Source organism: Ochotona curzoniae, unplaced genomic scaffold (assembly GCF_017591425.1).
Source record: "Ochotona curzoniae isolate NIBS_2020 unplaced genomic scaffold, NIBS_Ocur_1.0 contig_430, whole genome shotgun sequence".
NCBI lineage: Eukaryota > Metazoa > Chordata > Mammalia > Lagomorpha > Ochotonidae > Ochotona > Ochotona curzoniae.
Window position 1 is genome coordinate 23,164,375 of NW_024466219.1, and position 17,682 is coordinate 23,182,056.

The window sequence follows — 17,682 nt, forward strand, 5'->3', positions numbered from 1 at the left end:
AAGGTATTTCTAGCGAGAACCTTGATGTGAAAGCATGAGTTTCAGCCAGTCGGCTTGCCTCCTGACTTGTCATGTGATCTTTCCCTTTGTGTGTGCTCTGCTTTCAGCTAATACTGAACTTATGGGGCTGCTTATGCCTGGACTTGAGCCTCTAGAATTGCAAGCCAAAAGAAAGCTTTTCTCTGTGTAGTTGGTTGCATGAGCTGTTTCATTGCAGGGATGGACAGTGCACTGATGCATGTATATAGTTCTCTCTAACATCAGAGAAGCTAAACATCAATGATAGAAATTCTTGTTCATTTAGTTTCTAAAATAGGCTGACTTCTTAGTCTAAATTGGTTTTAGTGGAATTGGAATTGTCATAGAACTACTGATGTGTGCAATGGTTTCCATGAAAAAAGTTTGCTATTTTCAGGATTTTATTCCTAGTATTTTCTGGTAGGCAATGTGACCTGAAGTTTGGATCTTGAAAGCTCTTATGATATTACATCAGAGGGCAGAAACAATTCTTCACTTCTGGAGAGGGTTGTTGCAAGTATGGCTTAAAAGCCCTTCAAAACCTTGACCTTGATTACAAGGAGCAAACAAAAGTAGGGGAGCCTGTTGCATGAAATCCAACAATTTCAAGATGAGAGGCCCTGATTTACAACTATAAAGTAGGAGAGACTGAAAACTCTGCAAATTGTCCTCTACCCTGACACATTCCTAGTTAAATTTATTGTTTGTGCACCGTGTGCTAAATCCAAATAATGAGGTAAAGTTAAAGACAACCCACTCATGAGGATATTTCCATCTTCTTACAAGAGAGAAGAGGCAATTGTTTAACACACAGCCCAGGCAGCAGAAATGGTGAACTGTGTAATGTGCCACAAAATCACAGAAGAGAGAGGGCAACTGACTTGAGGAACCTGTATCATGGCAGTGGATCTGGAATTTCTTTGCTGAGTGGGATGCTGAGAGCCATGAGTTGAATCTATTTTCTTATCACAGTAAGTTCCTTTTCCACATATGATCTCAGTTCACTTACCTATTGGAGGATCATGTTTATGGGATTGCTCTTTGATTAGTTGAGTGACAGTTCTTAAAGGAGTGCAAGACTAAAACTAAGTACTACTTAATAAAATTTATTCTTCCTAAATTTTCACCCTTTTACCTCGGTATCCTGCCTCACTATTTGCCATTATCATTCACTCTTAATTGAGCAAGGCAACCGATGATTTATAATAGTAGAGTACACTGCTTTGTTTATTTAACCTTATCCTATACAACTTATGGCATTTAAATGCACTCCATGGGAATCTAAATTATTAACAACACACCCTTCTGTAGGAACTCAGAGAGATGAACAATAGAGATACTCTTAAACTTTACAGCTTTTCTTAGTTCCATCAGAACTAAAAATGAGTTTTCTGAACTTGTTCAGTTGGGCCCAGGTAATGCATAGAACTTGAGCCTTTCAAGAACAGTGAAGGTCAATGTTCTCAAGATAAATGTCATTCTTGGTGAAATGTCACATCTAGAGGTCTCCTCCTCAGAGTGATGCTGTTAGATTTTGTTAGCAACCATTCAGGTTCCTCCCTTCTGCTTACAAGTATCAAAATGTTCATTTGTGGCATTGATTAAAAAATTTCTTCCAATTTCTGAGAAAAAATTAAACTCTGAATTAACTGGATATGTTGACAAAATGGCATGTATCTGTTATTTATTATCTACAGACTTATCTCAAATGGTATGCATCCCTGTTTAAAGTTAAACTTTGAGGATAGTAGTTTTGTCTAGTGGGTTGAACTGCTTTGGATTGCTACATTCTGTACCAGGGGGCCTGGTTCTGGTCATGGCTACTCTGCTTCCCATTCTGGTTCTTATTGATACACATTCAGGGAGGCAACATATGATGGTTCAAATATTTGGGTTCCTGTCTTTCATATGGGAGACTTAGAAGACTTCTGGTTCTGGTCTGCATCAGTCTTGCTGGTTGTGAATATCTGGAGTGTGAAGTAGTTGATAGAAGTCTGTCTGTCTGTCTCTCTCTCTCTCCAATTTTGGTTTATTTGGGATGAGGATTGTGGCACAGCAGCTACAAATCACCAACTGTCACACTAGAATCCTATGTCGGTACTGGTTCATGTCCTAGCTATTCCACTTACAATTGGAATCCTATTAATAACCTGGGAAAAGTAGTGGAAGATGGGCTAAGTGTTGGGGCCCTCCCACCCATGCAGGAGACCTGGAGGGAACTCCTGGCTCTGGCTCTGGCCATGTCTTCTGGTGAGTGAACTGCTACATACAATGTCCGTCTCTCGCTCTCATGTCTCCCACATACATTCCCCGTGTTTCTCTCTGTTCCTATCTCTCTCTCTCTCCATGGCTCTTTCAATTCAATGAATACATTTTTTAAAACAAACATTTAATTTGGAAGGTAGAGTGGCAGAGAGAGGGATACAGACACATACAGAGAGACAGAGACATTGATTTTTCCATCTACTGCCTGATTTCCCAAATGGCCACAACGGTCAGCTCTGGGCCAGGTTGGTGACAGGCGCTGGGAACTTCATCTGGGTCACCTAAGTGAGTTGCAGGGACTCAACTACTTGGACAATCATCTGTGGCTTTCCCAGGCGTATTAGCCGGGAGCTCGATCAGAAGCAGAACAGCCTGGACTTCAGCAAGCACTTTGATATGGCATATAAATGGTGCAAGAGGCAGCTTTGCCACAATCTTGGTCTCTTCTTCCTTGTCCTCTTTTGCCTTGTGTTTCAAATAAACTAAGAAATAAATCTGGTGCAGTGATGGCCTAGTGACTAAATCCTTGCCTTGCATGTGCCACAATCCCAGGAACCAAGTTGTGTCCCAGCTGTTCTGCTTCCCATCCAGCTCCCTTGCCTGTGCACTGGTTCACGTCCTGCTTGCTCTATTTCTAATTCACTCCTTGCTTGTAGTCTAGAAAGCAGTCAAGGGCAGTAAAAGCCTTGGGATCCCAAGTGGGAGACCTTGCTCTTGGTTTTTGATCAGCTCAGCACTGCTCGTTGTAGCCACTTAGGAAGTGAATCAGTAGACAGAAGATGTTTCTCTATGTATCTCCTTCTCTCTCTAAATCTGCCTTTCCATGAAAAATAATTAAATCTGAAGAATTACATTTAATGAAGTCAGATTTCAAAAAACTTTAAAGGGCTTGATTCAAGGATACTCAGATTATTGTTTGAACTACCTTGCAATCCGTTGGGGCAGAAGTATGATGGACCTTTTGATAGTAGACTAAGAAGGGAGTACAATAAATACATTTCAGCAGCTACCCTGTCCCTGTGCCCCCGTCCCAGTAAGCCAGGGCAGACAGCTCTCTTTCTGTTACCTGTGAAAGAGTACGTGTTCACACTTGCTGTGTGCACAGTCTCCTCGTCAGAAGAACACATTTCTTCTTTTGTCACCTTCTCTGTGGAACTGTGAGGACCTCGTACCACAGTGCAGATGTGACTGGTCAAGTTGATGTCACACCTGCCACAGTGTGCGGTGGCTTCCATAGATGCTGGGCAGAGAGTCCTGCACTCCATGGCTTCCTAGGTCAAGCAGAAAGGGTCAGGCAAAAATGGAGAACAGGACTTGGTCATCTCATTTAGACACAGAAAGGATACATCTTGATTCATTCCAATAAAGGCGTTTCTAACTTAGCACCTATAGGTACATCTCAAAATCTGTAAGAAGAAATGAAGGCAGTTGGGATAGTAGAAGGAACAGCTACTTTGGAATGACATCCATTTGCCCTGAAATCCCAGTTTGCAACTTCTACCTGTGAAGTGGAATAAGCCACTTAATGCTTCCAAAGCCTTCTCCAATGGGTAAAAGACTTATAAGGAAGGGTTACCATGTGAATGCAGGATGATGGAAGTGCTTTGTGACAAGATATGCAAACATGTTAGTATCTACACTACAAAGAGTAACTATTTCATTTTGTTACTCTGACAGCACGCCAGGTACTTCAAGCATTCATGAAAGATTTATGTTGTTAGAAACTATGTGTGAATTTTTATATTGTTTTGAGCCAAACTACTTTTAATTCAGTTTTATACAAACTGTTTAAAGGACCCTAGTTAGCTTCTCTGAAACTATGGCATTTTAGATAAAACAAAGAACATCACATTGAAAATTTGTACTTCCTATGCTGCTTGGAAACTTGGGCCCATAACTATTGTTCACCTAAGTTTCAGAAAACCTAAATATTTCATGAACTATCTTTATAAATATTTATATTTGTAAATTTTTCTCTGATGAATCTCTAACTTTTTATAGTCATTGGTAAATACTAGTATGTTATAATATGAGGAAATTAAATATTTAGCCATCTCAGATTATAGGAACTATAAATAAGGTAATATTCACATTTTGCTTAGATCTACTTCCCTTGGCTTTATGCATGATGCATCGAAAATATTTTTCGCTCATAAAAATTGATGTCCATCCAACTTTCTTGCATAATATAATTTCCACCAACAGTAAAAATAAAGCCGCTTCAAAAAAGTAGGACGTGAAAGTAAAAATAAAACGAGTACATTTGCATTTAAATTCATACCCTCTGAGCACCCAGGCCAATGGCAGTAAAAGGAGGGTTACACAGGAGTCTAAAACGACACAAGGGACAGTTGAGTTTTGGATGCTAGAGAGCAGGTGGATATGGAGCGAGAACGCCATGTGCTTAGGGATATCATATCTCCCTTTTCTCCCAGGATCATGGGGTCTTCAAGGCTGTGTGTCACAGGAGGAGACACCTGACGATACACGCTCACATGCCCAGCTTACAAAGGATGGATTCTGAACTCAGGTACGCAACTTCAAAGCACAGTAATCTACTCACCCTCCCCATTGCGGTTCCAGGGCTGTTGTTAAGCACAAGCTAGGAGGGAATGCGGGATTCTAAGATGTTGCGTCTAAGTCAGCAGCCTAGTTCACACCGGACTGAGCTGCTGCTGTGTCATAACTAGGAAAAACGACCCCCTGCAACATAAGCATCTCCTATGGGTGCTGCTGGTTTGGGTCCCAGTTCCCCTAGTTCCAATTAGCTCCCTGCAAATGGCCAGGAAAAAGCAGCAGGAGAGGGACCCAGTGTTAGGCCTCCTGCTGCTTCTATGGGAGATCTGGAAAAAGCTCTTGGATCCTAGATTTGGCCTGGTTTACCACTGCCTGTTGTGACTATCTGGGGAGGAAATCAATAGATAGTAGAATCTTTCTTTTTCTCTTTGTGTTTTTCCCTCTATCTCCATGGCTCTTGCAAATTAAAAAAAAAAAAAAAAAAGAAGAAACCTTTTTTTAAAATAGGAAAACCATAATCCAAATTCAGCTAAAAGAAGGTATGTTAACCATTCTTACTCCAAAATTCACAAAAAGAAAATTATAACTATGTAAAGTGATAGAGATATGCTAAATAGTTTAACTGCAATGTGTAGATAGATGGCTAGATAGATATCTGAAGACACACATGTACAGCTTGAATATGGTTTCAGATTATATGCAAACATGATCCCTTGACCAAGAGCCATTCTGCCACATGACAGCGCTCTTGCACACTCCAGTGAGGCACAGCCCCTGCCTAGGCACAGGAAGCTTTTAATCAGCCTCCAATTAAAGGAACACAAGCTCAGAGGACACAAAAAACAGCAGAGCGAATAAGAAAACTAGTGTCTAATGAGGCAGTTCTTGAAACAAAGTCAACAGTGAAAGAGCAACATGGAATATGTAAAAATAGATATTCCACGAGTGAGAAAATGCAGGACTCTGTGCATAAATAACAAGAGTCCTTAACATTGAAACAAGATGGCTTAAATCAAAAAAAGTCAAATCTGGTGAGAAGTACAATGAAGGTAATATGTATTAAGTTTTAAAAGATGAGGAACTGATTAGCAAGGATGGACAAAAAGGGGAAAAAAAATGAGGAAATTGTTGAGAAGTCTGCTACCCAAGTCACAGTTGAAAACAGAGAGAAAAGGAAGCAAACTGCCAATACAATAATGAAATACTACTTCCCGTGGAAGATCATGAACAAGAAATCGGAAAAAATCCAGAGAAGCACATCTTTGGGAATAACAAAAGTAGCATTCATATAGAGGCATATTTTAATGAAATTTTAGAAGACTAAGATAGAGAAAATATCTTAAACATTTCATAGAAAAGTAGCATGGTTACCTATTTAAAAAAAAAAAAACCAAGAATCAAAATGTGGAAATTCCTTAAAATGTTTGAGAGGAAATTATTTTTTAACTTTGAATTGCATAGCAAGCCATGTTGTTGGTCTAATGGAAGTGTGGAAAAAAAACAATAATTTCAAATATCAAGGTCTCAAAAAATTTACCTCCCAAGTGCCTATCATTAGGAAGCAGGAACTTGTCTCCCTCTCCATTCATAGGATGGGGAGGCATAAAATGGCACCTTGCAGAGGCCTGGCCAACCTGTGCTGGCTCATTCAGCACACACACATGCAATCCTGCACTCATCTGAAGTGTTAGGTGAAGCTTCCCTGGGAACAGCTAATCATTCTTAATTCCTTTAGAATTCATTGCAATAACATCAATCATAGCAAACTCATTTGCTATTAATATGGATGTAATGTGAAAATGAATAATGCACACAGGAGTTTTTATATTCCTCTTTTAGAAAAATAGTTATGAACAATGTATTTCTCTTTCCATCGTCAAATCAGCACCTCTAAGAGGTTTTCCATCAACTACCTTCATCGTCATTCCAGTTGAAGTCTTGTCAGAACAAACATATTTCACAGGATTATATCCAACTCCATTGCAGCATTGCTGGCTCTTTGGAATAAGTTCAGTCTCGCAGCATTTTACTGGCACTGGGTCATCCTTTTTAACATGTGCTTTAGACTCTCCACTGGAAGCTGAGCAGCATATGGTATCTGACATATTCACATAATCCTGGCCACAACAGAACATCCCTGCAACAATAAAATGTTATATATGAAAACGAAATTTAAAAAAAAAAAAAGGAGAGAAAACTGAGGCTGCTATAAAGTCTGGAATAAAAACGTCAGAATCAGGCAGCTACTTCAGCGATGTGATACCCAAGGTAGAATTTTCCTACCAAGGTGATTTAAATGTGCGATGAGGGTCCTTCTTCCCGAGGATGCTAGACGCTAATTAGGAAAAGAACACACAAGTGGGAGTACTCAGAAATCATACAGCTGGACCAAACTTCACCCAGGTTCCATAAAAAGAGACCAGGTTTCTGTTGTGAAAATTGCCTGTCCATTGTGTGATAACAGTATGTTGTTAGAAGACAGTAAGTAAACAATAAAGACGGAGAAACTGGAGGAAATCTCATGGGAAAATAGATCACCCAAGCTCTTCAGGAGAGGAGGCCAGAAAGATGGCAACACCGTTCTGGAACTGGAAACCCTATCAGGAGGGGCCTTGTGAGGCTAGCTTTGTCTGGGGCGGGGGGGCACTTATCTGCCTCTTATGAATGCAGCATGCAAAACCAGCTGAGCATGTTCAACGATCAGGTCCACCAGGCTCCTCTAGTTCTGAGCTCTCCGTGGCTCTAGACCCATGAGTACATCTGGTCAAGCTCTCCGTGGCTCTAGACCTATGAGTACATTTGGTCAAGAGACTGAAAGCAGCAGCTGCAGGAAGGCCTTGCAGTGAGACTTGTGAATTCTCATATTTCGCTGATAGACATGTGTGTCTGAGATACCAAACAGACTCTTATTTTCCCCCATCTAATTCAGTTTTGTTGCCTGTGTTCGTATCATTTAGATATTGCCATGGAAGTAATACAGCAGATATTTAGACATAAAAGCATGAATAAATAAACAATACTCTGGAGTCAGATTAAGCTAGAAATTAAGGTGCCTATACACCATGTCACACTGCTATCATATTAGAATTTGTATGTGGTGATGGAGCAGTGTAAAGTGATGAATTATTTATTTTAATTCAAATTTTGTTTATTTACTATTAGTCTCTACTGATAACAGAGAGAACTTCAAATTCAAAGTGCCCTGGGGTCCTGAATTGTTTAATCTGGTTCCATGCAAACACCTTACATTAGAAAAACACTCTCGATAATAGACCAAAGAGTTTTTAGTGCATTTTTAAAAATGCCATTGGAGATACACTGTGATTTGGCACCTGTCTTACGGAAGAAGTTTATCCATACATAGCTCCAAAGGCATCTTCCTTGCTGACTGAGTTGTTAAGAATACCCCTGAAATTTAAACATTTTCATTTGTGTTCAACGATATACACTGATCAACGCAGACTTCTGACATGCCACGGTCACTTCAAAGCAGCTAATGCAAAACTAACTACGTCACTCATTATTTTAACTGTGTCAGCACTTTTGAAAAACTTACCTCAAATACACACGGCTGTCACATGAAGTGCTGATGATGGCAGGTAAATGTGTGAATTGACATCACACACATACACACAGAACACACGAGAGCAAATCCCACAGCTCCAATTCTGCATTGTTTGCACATTTGCATACTGCCTTCTGAATTTTTACCTGACCCGTTTTCTTCAGGGTCACTTTTTGCTGTAGAAATTTTCCTCAAAGAACTCATGTTTTGATTTTAAAGAGCAACCATGCTCAGAAACCTTCCAATTTCAGGAGCTGGCTGTTTCCCCTTCAGCTTATTCCCAAATTACCTCCTGGTTTTACTACACTTTAACTTTAAAACCAAAACACAGTCATTGACCCAGTCCAAAACTCCTAGCCGGCCATCTCATTGCATGGATGGATTTTTTTTTTTTTACAGAGCAATGAAGATTTTGAGAATGAACTGCCTTTACTCTAGGAAAAAGAAAAGATGCTTTCTCTCACGGAGTGCTTCACCTTTGTTTTATTGAATTGAAATTTTGCCCACCAAAATAACACAAAGTGACTCCCTTTCTAGTTTCTTTGGTAAACCATTACTTCTTTAATTATTATCAACCTTGTTTCAGTGTGATAAATTGCTAATTACTTAATACCCTAATCAGCGTTCATTCTTTCCACAGATAAACTGTGACAGTGCCATTAATTTAAATAGTAATTTCACTTAATGGCCAGAACGGCACACCAGATTTTTATGCAGCATTTTCTGAAGACTGCATCCATCACTTCAGTATTCTGACATAAAGATGTCTGACGTGCACTAACTCACTGAGGGAGAGCAGATGTTGCAGAGCAGAGTTTGGTAGCAATTCCCATAGTGCATCACTTCAGCATGAATGAGCTGCAAATTCGGAGACAATCTCCTGAAACTGCATTGCCATAACTTTGGACCACTACCGAATCCATCACATGTAGCACTTGACTTTTGAACTTTGACACATCCGAGGCCCAAAGAAAACAAAATAGGTCATGCATAATTGATGGTTGTCTATTCTTTCAGAGGTTCTTCGTTAAATTTACAGAAAGGTAGCAAGCTTCTTTGAACATGCTGCCCATGGTATTCAAGCGGTACTGTGCATGTTGAACTAGGGGATGTTATTTTTTTCAGGTCACACAGAACATACTGCATTTCCAACTGTTATATTACAATATAGTGTTGTTCCCACTATAGTGTGCTACCAATACTTATTCAGTATGCATAACTGAGAAGAAATACATTTATGATCATATTTCTCACACTTTTTTCTAAACGGTGAAACCCATAAAGCTGTTACTCTGTTACTATTCTTGTTTGCTTATATTTTTTGGTCCTAAAACAAACCCAGAAAATATGGACCACCTTTTTGAGAAAAATTCAGTACAGACGACAAAACAAAAGAATAGGTTGCATATTCAATCATGCGACCACATTTTCACACATAGGATTTTATATTTTAGACTTAGAAGAAAGATGGAAAAAATGTTGTGATCTCTCATTCCTAGGACACACGAAAAGTTAGTGGATAGAACATAAAAAAGAAATATTTCACGTTTGCCTTTACCAGCAGATGTCCCCGTGGCCAACACCACAAAATGCAGCATGGAGGGGCAATCTAGAAATTCTCCACAAATCTTTTCAATATACATTATGGCACACACACACACACACACACACACACACACACACACACACGTAGAGAGAGACAGAGAGAAGACAGAGAGATGAAACAAAAAACACTGACACATGGAATCTCAATTTTTGTTCCCTGGGTTCTTGCGGTTGTGCGTCCCACTTTACCAAGCTCCCCGGTTCTGTCCTACCCAACATCTGTTTCACTGCTGGTAGACATTCACTTTGCTCAGAGGCCAGGACATGGAAACTCAGAGTTTTTTGCAAAAACAATTTCAACTTATAGCTTCATACAAACATTGCAATGGACCAACGTCATAATAGAAACAAGGGAATGTATCCGTGAGGAATATCATGGTCAGTTTCCCACAGGGAATAGGAAATTGTGTCCTCTGTGAACGACAGACAGGCTTTAATTTTCACCTTTTAATTTAAGAGACATAATTAAGTCCAATGCAAGATTAATGGCGTAAACAATAAAGCCATACAAGCAAATACTAAGAAGAGAATGAGGAATACAGAGGTTCAAAATACATTCCAAGAAAATGGTGGAGAATACATATCCACTGAAATGACAAGCTTGACTTTCATCCCGAGCTACCTGCGCTGCACTCCTACACGACTCATCTGCCCAGAGAGAGCACTAAAAACATAAATGCTACCCCAGCACTTCTGTTCCAACAGCATCTGTTAATTCACTCCATTTATAAAATACATATTGACAAAGACAACTGAACTGGGACCAGGGAGATTTGATTTGGTGTGAGAAAGTCAATTCAATGTGATTTTGTTAAAGGGCTCCTGCAGGCAAATAAAAAAGAGTTTAAGTAATAAAGTACATAAAGAGCTGTTTTACGAGCCAGGCTCGTCTCGTGGCAGGCACACAATGCCAGGCAGTGACAGGGGCCAGTCTTGGGAACAATGTTACGAGGGCCAGACACTTGTGCAGCGGGAATGATGTATTGCTTGGGTGAGGAGAAAGGGGGCCACTTGTACAGCCTGGAAGGGTCACTAAGGTCATACTTGTTGGGGCGACTGGGACAAGCAGCAGTGGAGACAGGAGAAAGACGTGCAGAATCTATTTGAAGCAAAATCTGAAGGAAGGTCAAAGACTATATATATATATATATATACTGTATATATATACACACATATATACATATACGGTATATATATGCATATATATATTGTATATACCCAGCTTGATGGCTTAGTGGCTAAATCCTCACTTTACCAGCTGCTCCACTTCCCATCCAACTCCCTGCTTGTGATCTGCAAAAGCAGTAGAGCATGACCCAAAGCCTTGGAACTCTGTACCTGCGTGCGAGACGGAGAAAAAGCTCCTGGATCCTGGTTTCAGATTGACTCAGCTCTACCTGTTGTGGCCACTTGGGGAGTGAATCAGTATATGCAAGATTGTTTTTTCTGTTTTCCTTCTCTCTGTAAATCTGATCTGCCTATCCACTAAAAAATAAATACATAGATAACTAAAAGTATAAAGTCATATTTTTCTCCTTTTGAGGCAATGTATCATTCTTTTAGTCCACCATGTTCACCAGCATCATAATGGTGCAAAGTTTAAAGAGAAACTCCAGAGCTCATCTTAGAAATTGAGGAAAGTCACCATTTAAGAAAGGTTGGACTACAGATAACAGCACATTGAGGCAGGAATTAATCCAGAAATTAGGGTCTATAGACGGATTTCAAGAATGTTTAAAGGAGTAGGGAAATTTTGTGTGATGACATATATTTTCACCATATGTGAGGGCTTAACACTTTCAAAGGATCATAAGTAAACCATTGGCCAAGTGGATTTTGACCTCTGCTTCCCTTCTTAGAGCAGGTGCTTTTTACTTTATGGAAACAATGCTGAAATTTCTCTTTTTTTCCTTCACATTCATTTTTCTACTGTAATTTAAACAGTCTTAAATCATTGTTGTCATCATCACATTGCCTCTTCTCAAAATAAAGTTTGGATTCTTTGACCTGCCCAGAATTTCCAGATTTATTTCCATTCCCATGCACATAGTGTATTCCTACAATTAATTGAAGCTTACTTGGATATGTTTTTACAAATTGCTGATTTTACACTTTATCTCACCCTTGCTTCTTAAAACCCTGTTCATTGTTCCTGATCCTAATTCAATGGTATGATCCACCAACCTTTGTCACCTTCATTAATTGATCCTTCAGTCTTAAGAACAGGCACAGACTGATTCATTCACCCAGTTCAAATGGCCTATATATAAATGTGTGGGTACTTTTCTCTGTGGTTAGAGTGTAAGCCCTAAAGGATCCAAATTAAATCGTGACCATTTTCATAGTTACATACCACCATGAACATTTTATATACAGTCACTGCACAGCACATATTAGATGAAGGAATGCAGCAACTGATGAATTAAAATAGAATAGAAATAAAGAAACACACTAAAATTATACATTTGGCTATCAGTTTTAGTTTTGGGTTATCTGTTATTTGGTTATCTGTTGTGGTACAGGGAAGGTAACACTTTTGTCTTCTATCTAATAGTATTTTTAACTACTTAACAGAAAAAATGGTCCCGAGAGTCACGGCACGGGGTGACTAATGGTGACAGATTCCTAGCTGACATCATCACATCTTTCAACAGTGTTTCTATTTTAGTTTAGGATCCCCTTATAAGCTGTTGGACCAAAAAAAAAAAAATAAGCCTTTATTTATATAACTTATAGTTTTGATATTAGTGTGTCAAAATTTAGTGCAAATTTTTGAAATATTTGTTAATTTGTTTAAAATAAAACTATAACACATTTGCATACTCATGAAAAATAAACACATTTTCCAAATTAAAAAAAGAATGATGCTATGTTCTGTTTTTGTAGCCCTCTTGACATGTCATTTAACAGAAGACAAACAAATCTTCGTTTCTTTCTTCTTTTGATTTGCTGCAATAGCACTTCATGAAAACTCTGAAACCACACTTTATGCTTATGAATGAGTAAAAAAGACACATTTAAAGAAAAATTGTCTTAAGCCCAGCATTTACGTACAATACACTTTCTTCTACTGCATAATACATGACCATGGAAAGACTCTATAAAGACCTCGCCTTCCCCAGATCTTTGCATTGTTATGATATGCTATATGGAGCATACTCACAATATATAATGAACATTGATTTGGTTTGAGTTTTGGATCACTCAACGCTTGTTCATGTATCAGGATACTGCCAGAGGATAAGAACATAGACTTTACAGCCATGGAAATGGAGTTAGAATTCCTCCTTGTCCACATACGCAAGATATCCCTAAACAAATCATGCAGCTATCCTGGTGGGCAACAGGTAACTGACTTTTAGTCAATGGAATCTTAGTAATAGCAATGTTTGGTATTTATAAAGCTAACAAAGACAAAACTCTTCACACACGTTATTCCATGCACTTTTACCCTTTTGGTGATGGGAATGGACCCAACCTGCAGTTACCTCAGAAACTATTAAAACATCCGCATGAGTTTGGGGAGCTAAATTCTGTTCAATGTATAACACTCCACCCCTGGATTCAAAACATGTCTTTGTCACTTATAAAACAGTCCATTCTGAAAAGCTCCAAATTCTTATTCCAACATTGCTAACAGAAGTATAAACTCTGCAATCCTACATCAGGGGCTGACTGTATTCAGGGTGAATACTTTACCTAATTACACCATCTGAGGTTCTGAGGCATGGCTTCATTCACTGGGAACTTGACCTCAGAAACCAGTTCTTGCCAAGAGAGTTGGTTATTTAAGTTGAGTTGAGCATAGCTCTTTTCTCAGCTTCCTGTGTCACTATGCGATCATTCCTCTGCATCCATCAAATGAAGATTAACAGAAACGCTCAGCCCGTGATGTGTAGTTCCAAGCTATAAACTGATATCAGCCTTTCTCTTCCCCAAGTTCATATCCAGTGTTTAGTTAAAGCAGTGAAAAGCTGACTAACACACTAACATCTCAAGATCAGAACCCACAGGGAAATTTCTCAAGTAACTGTGTATTCATACTGGATTCCAAGGCTCAGTCTGATACAATGCATCATCCACTACCAAGGTTTGGTTTTTGTTGTCTATGTGCTTCTTTTTTGCCTGGCTTGCTTGTCATACCTGACCAAATAATCTCTCTTCGTACTCCCTATTGGAGCTATTTCTTAAATTCCTAGACTGAAAAAAATCCTAATAGAAACCTACAACTATTGAACACCAGACAATCTATTGACCCAGGTGGGAGAGAATCAATAAAATGTCATGAGATCAATAAATATTTCATAGTGTACATATTATAATCTTCTTCTAAATGTACACCATTGGGTTTTGTTTAGGACTTGAGAATGCGTAAGTTCAGTGTGAATTTAGATGGGTAGTTTATAAATATCTCTGAAACATACCTATCAGTTTTCCAAAGGCAAAAAAAAGAACCTAGAAATAAAGGGGTTTTTGCTTGACTCAAAGAAGGAATTCAGTCTTTCCCAACTTGAAATGGCTGAAAATGAATTGTATACAACTTAATTTAACATGACTTACTGATATAGAAATAGTCACAGTGCTAAGAGTCTAGGTGCTTATTAATAATACTATAATAACTCTAATAACTGTGATTGTATCATATACAACCCTTTGATGGCTTCTTAAAATAGAATAAATTACGGAAAGACAGAGAATTCACAGTCCCTCTCTATCAAAATATTATTATGTGTTATCATCATGTTTGAAGAACTGCTATTCCCACACGTGGTGGCTGGAGGATAGATTTACATAAAAGCAAATGAAGCTTATGCTTCAGGGTTTGCTGCTCAAGTGTGCCCTTACCAAGTCAGCTGATCATGTATTATTACACAAGTGGTAGAGGTATAATCTTTAACTAAAATTTGCAAAGGCTACTTACCCTTACATCTTTAACATGCTTTTGTCTTATGGGCCCTCATATTCATTAAAGGGGAGTGAAAATGGCCATTTTTAAAATGTAACTAAAGAAAATTTCAACCTGGGAAATACTTAATTTGGATCCAGTATCTATAGCTATATGGTTCAGTCGCCTGCCTATAAATGTTACAGCTTGAATAAGCCACTTCAGCTGCAGTTTGGAAAGATTAAAAATCCTAGAAATTATAGATTCCTAATGCAGAGCTTATAAAGGGAAGTGGAAAGGAGGAAATATGTACAGAGAAGTTAATGTAATATGAGACAAAAGAAGAGTGAAACAGAATAATCTTGATAACATACTCAGTGGATAGATTATTAAAAGAAAAGGATAGACATATAATTAAGTAATAATATATAATCTGAACATTTTATAATTTATATTATGAAGAAAGGTAATTCACAAATACATTGAGAATCATTATAATGCTTTCTGACTCATATACAAAATAGTGACTTCAAGGATAACGCACAGTTCAAAATTAGTAATAAAAAATCTCCACAAAGCACAGAATACTAATGTCAGCTCAGCAAATACTTACGCCAAAATTTTGTAAATCATTTTAAGAAAAATTAATATTCTCTGAAATCCTGACAGATCCTCAGAAGAGAGCTTTCCAAATTTGACAACGATTCTACACATTTACATAACATTACAATGACACATTGTGAAACTTAAATACTTTTCCAAACCTTAAATGATTAAAAACTATTTTGGTTAATCACATAAGAAGACATGCTTAACTGTCTTGCTGTTCTCACTTATGAAACAACAGCACTGTTATATAAAGAAGTTGTCAAGGCCTACGCTAAACACGCCTGGAGAAGGGTGGTAGATAGCGTGGATTACACAATGTTGATGACATTTTTGCATTACTGAGAATTTACACTTTTCTTTCTTAGATTTATAATCTTGTGCTTAATTTTCCTCATTTTTAAAAGTGTGAATAATAACAGTATCTACCTTGTAAGACTATTGTAAAGATTCATTGGGGTAATAACATAAAATACCACATGTAGTACCTGTTGATTGCAAGTATTCAAGGATAATGGTTGCTACAAATATTAGTGTTAGTTTCATAGCTACAAATGATCGCAAGACTAAGTGAACAGAAGAACTGCAATGCAACATCATCATTACAACTGTGCAATATGATAGCTTTTGCGTGAAAATATTTTGATCCAGTATAAAATGCATCAGGTGCAGACAAAATCTGCGTGCTTACATTTTGATTTGTTACACAATGTATTTCCAGTCGTGTTGGATATAATTACTGTAAACTTTAATTACTGACTTTTTTATTTCTAGTGCAGACTTATCACCATCTCATTGTCTATCCAGCATGGGAAGGCAGGGCCCCTTACCTGGAAGGCGCCAGTACGGCACCCCGTCCGCATCTCCACCACAGCACTCCAAGTCTCTGCTCACCATCTGTCCACCGCAGCACTGCTGGCCATGGCCGTCATGCAGCTGCCCAGCACAGCAAATCTGGTTGCCTGAGGTGGAATATGGCATTCGGCCACAGCAGGAGTCGCCGATGCCCACGGAAACCCGTGTGTGCTCTTCATCTGGACAACACACCTCACCTGTCAAACCATGACAATAACAATCACTGCAAGAAATTTTTAAAATATGCTGCAATTCACAACTGATGTGCATTCCAATCGTGCTACAGATACCAACTGATTAACAGAGTTAACACAACAGAATATTGTCATGTTGGAGTGGCAAAATCTCAGTACAACCCAAAACTGTTGTGTTCAAGATATAAGGTCATGTTTATTCATACATGCCATTTTAAAAAAACAAAACTAGGCTACCTACATTCTTTCCTTTAATAAATGACTACATCAACTACATTAAATCTGGTAACAAGGATTGTGGATTATGTAGCAGACATGAAAAAAATGCTGAGAAATATACTGCTATTTAGTGTAATTTTTAAAAGTATGATGGATTCAGAAGCCAATATCAGTAAGTTTATATGGCTTATGGTTATAATTCTTTAAACTACATGTATTTAACAAAACAAAATGCTTTAAATGAGATCAATTTAGCAAAAGAAGATAACAATATTATATTTCATTTGGCTCTGTGGGAAGTGTGGTTATCTTACAACTTGGCAATAAATGCTTACAAAAGTGATATGAAAAATGCTGGATGGGGGCTGCTGTAGCAGCGCAGTGGGTCAAGTTGTCACCTGCACCACCGACTTCCTATGTAAGTGTTGGTTTACATCCCATTGGCTACATTTCTAATCTAGCTCTCTAGTATTGCATGTGGAAAAGCAGTGGAAGATGACTGAAGTATCTGGGCCTTTGTCACCCACTGGGAGATCCAAATAGAATTTTAGCATCCTGGCTTTGAACTGTCCCAGCTGTGACAATCTGGGGAGTGACTCTGTGGATAGGGGTTGGATTCTCTCTCCCTGTCTCTTCCCCTCTACCTCTTCTTTATAACCCTGCCTCTAGAATAAGTACATAAATCTTAAAAGCACTAGGCAATATTTAACTAAGGATAAATATAAAGTATATTAAAATAAGACAAGAATTCTTAACAGCTATCCCCAAGACTCCCTGACCAAATTCATTGATCAAAAATCCATCCCATGAGATGAATTAGTCAAATTATGAAGATATTCAACTTACTGAGTTATTCCAAAATAGAAAATTTTAATAGACTTACAACTAATAGATTAGATCATTAATCAACAATCACTCCATGAAGTAAAGCACTGGTCTAGATGACCAATTTC

The 17,682-nt window shown here is 38.3% G+C and overlaps 1 protein-coding gene across 1 annotated transcript in view; it reads right to left on the minus strand.

Annotated features, from left to right (window-relative positions):
- The window catches only part of USH2A (usherin), a 617,249-nt gene that overhangs the window by 137,953 nt on the left and 461,614 nt on the right, over positions 1-17,682 (minus strand). Inside the window, exons 49-51 of the mRNA XM_040985311.1 lie at positions 16,292-16,513; positions 6,714-6,937; positions 3,350-3,554 (exon numbers count right to left, since the gene is read on the minus strand). Of these exons, the coding sequence (XP_040841245.1) occupies positions 3,350-3,554; positions 6,714-6,937; positions 16,292-16,513 (651 nt within the window). The remainder of the gene's footprint in view (positions 1-3,349; positions 3,555-6,713; positions 6,938-16,291; positions 16,514-17,682) is intronic.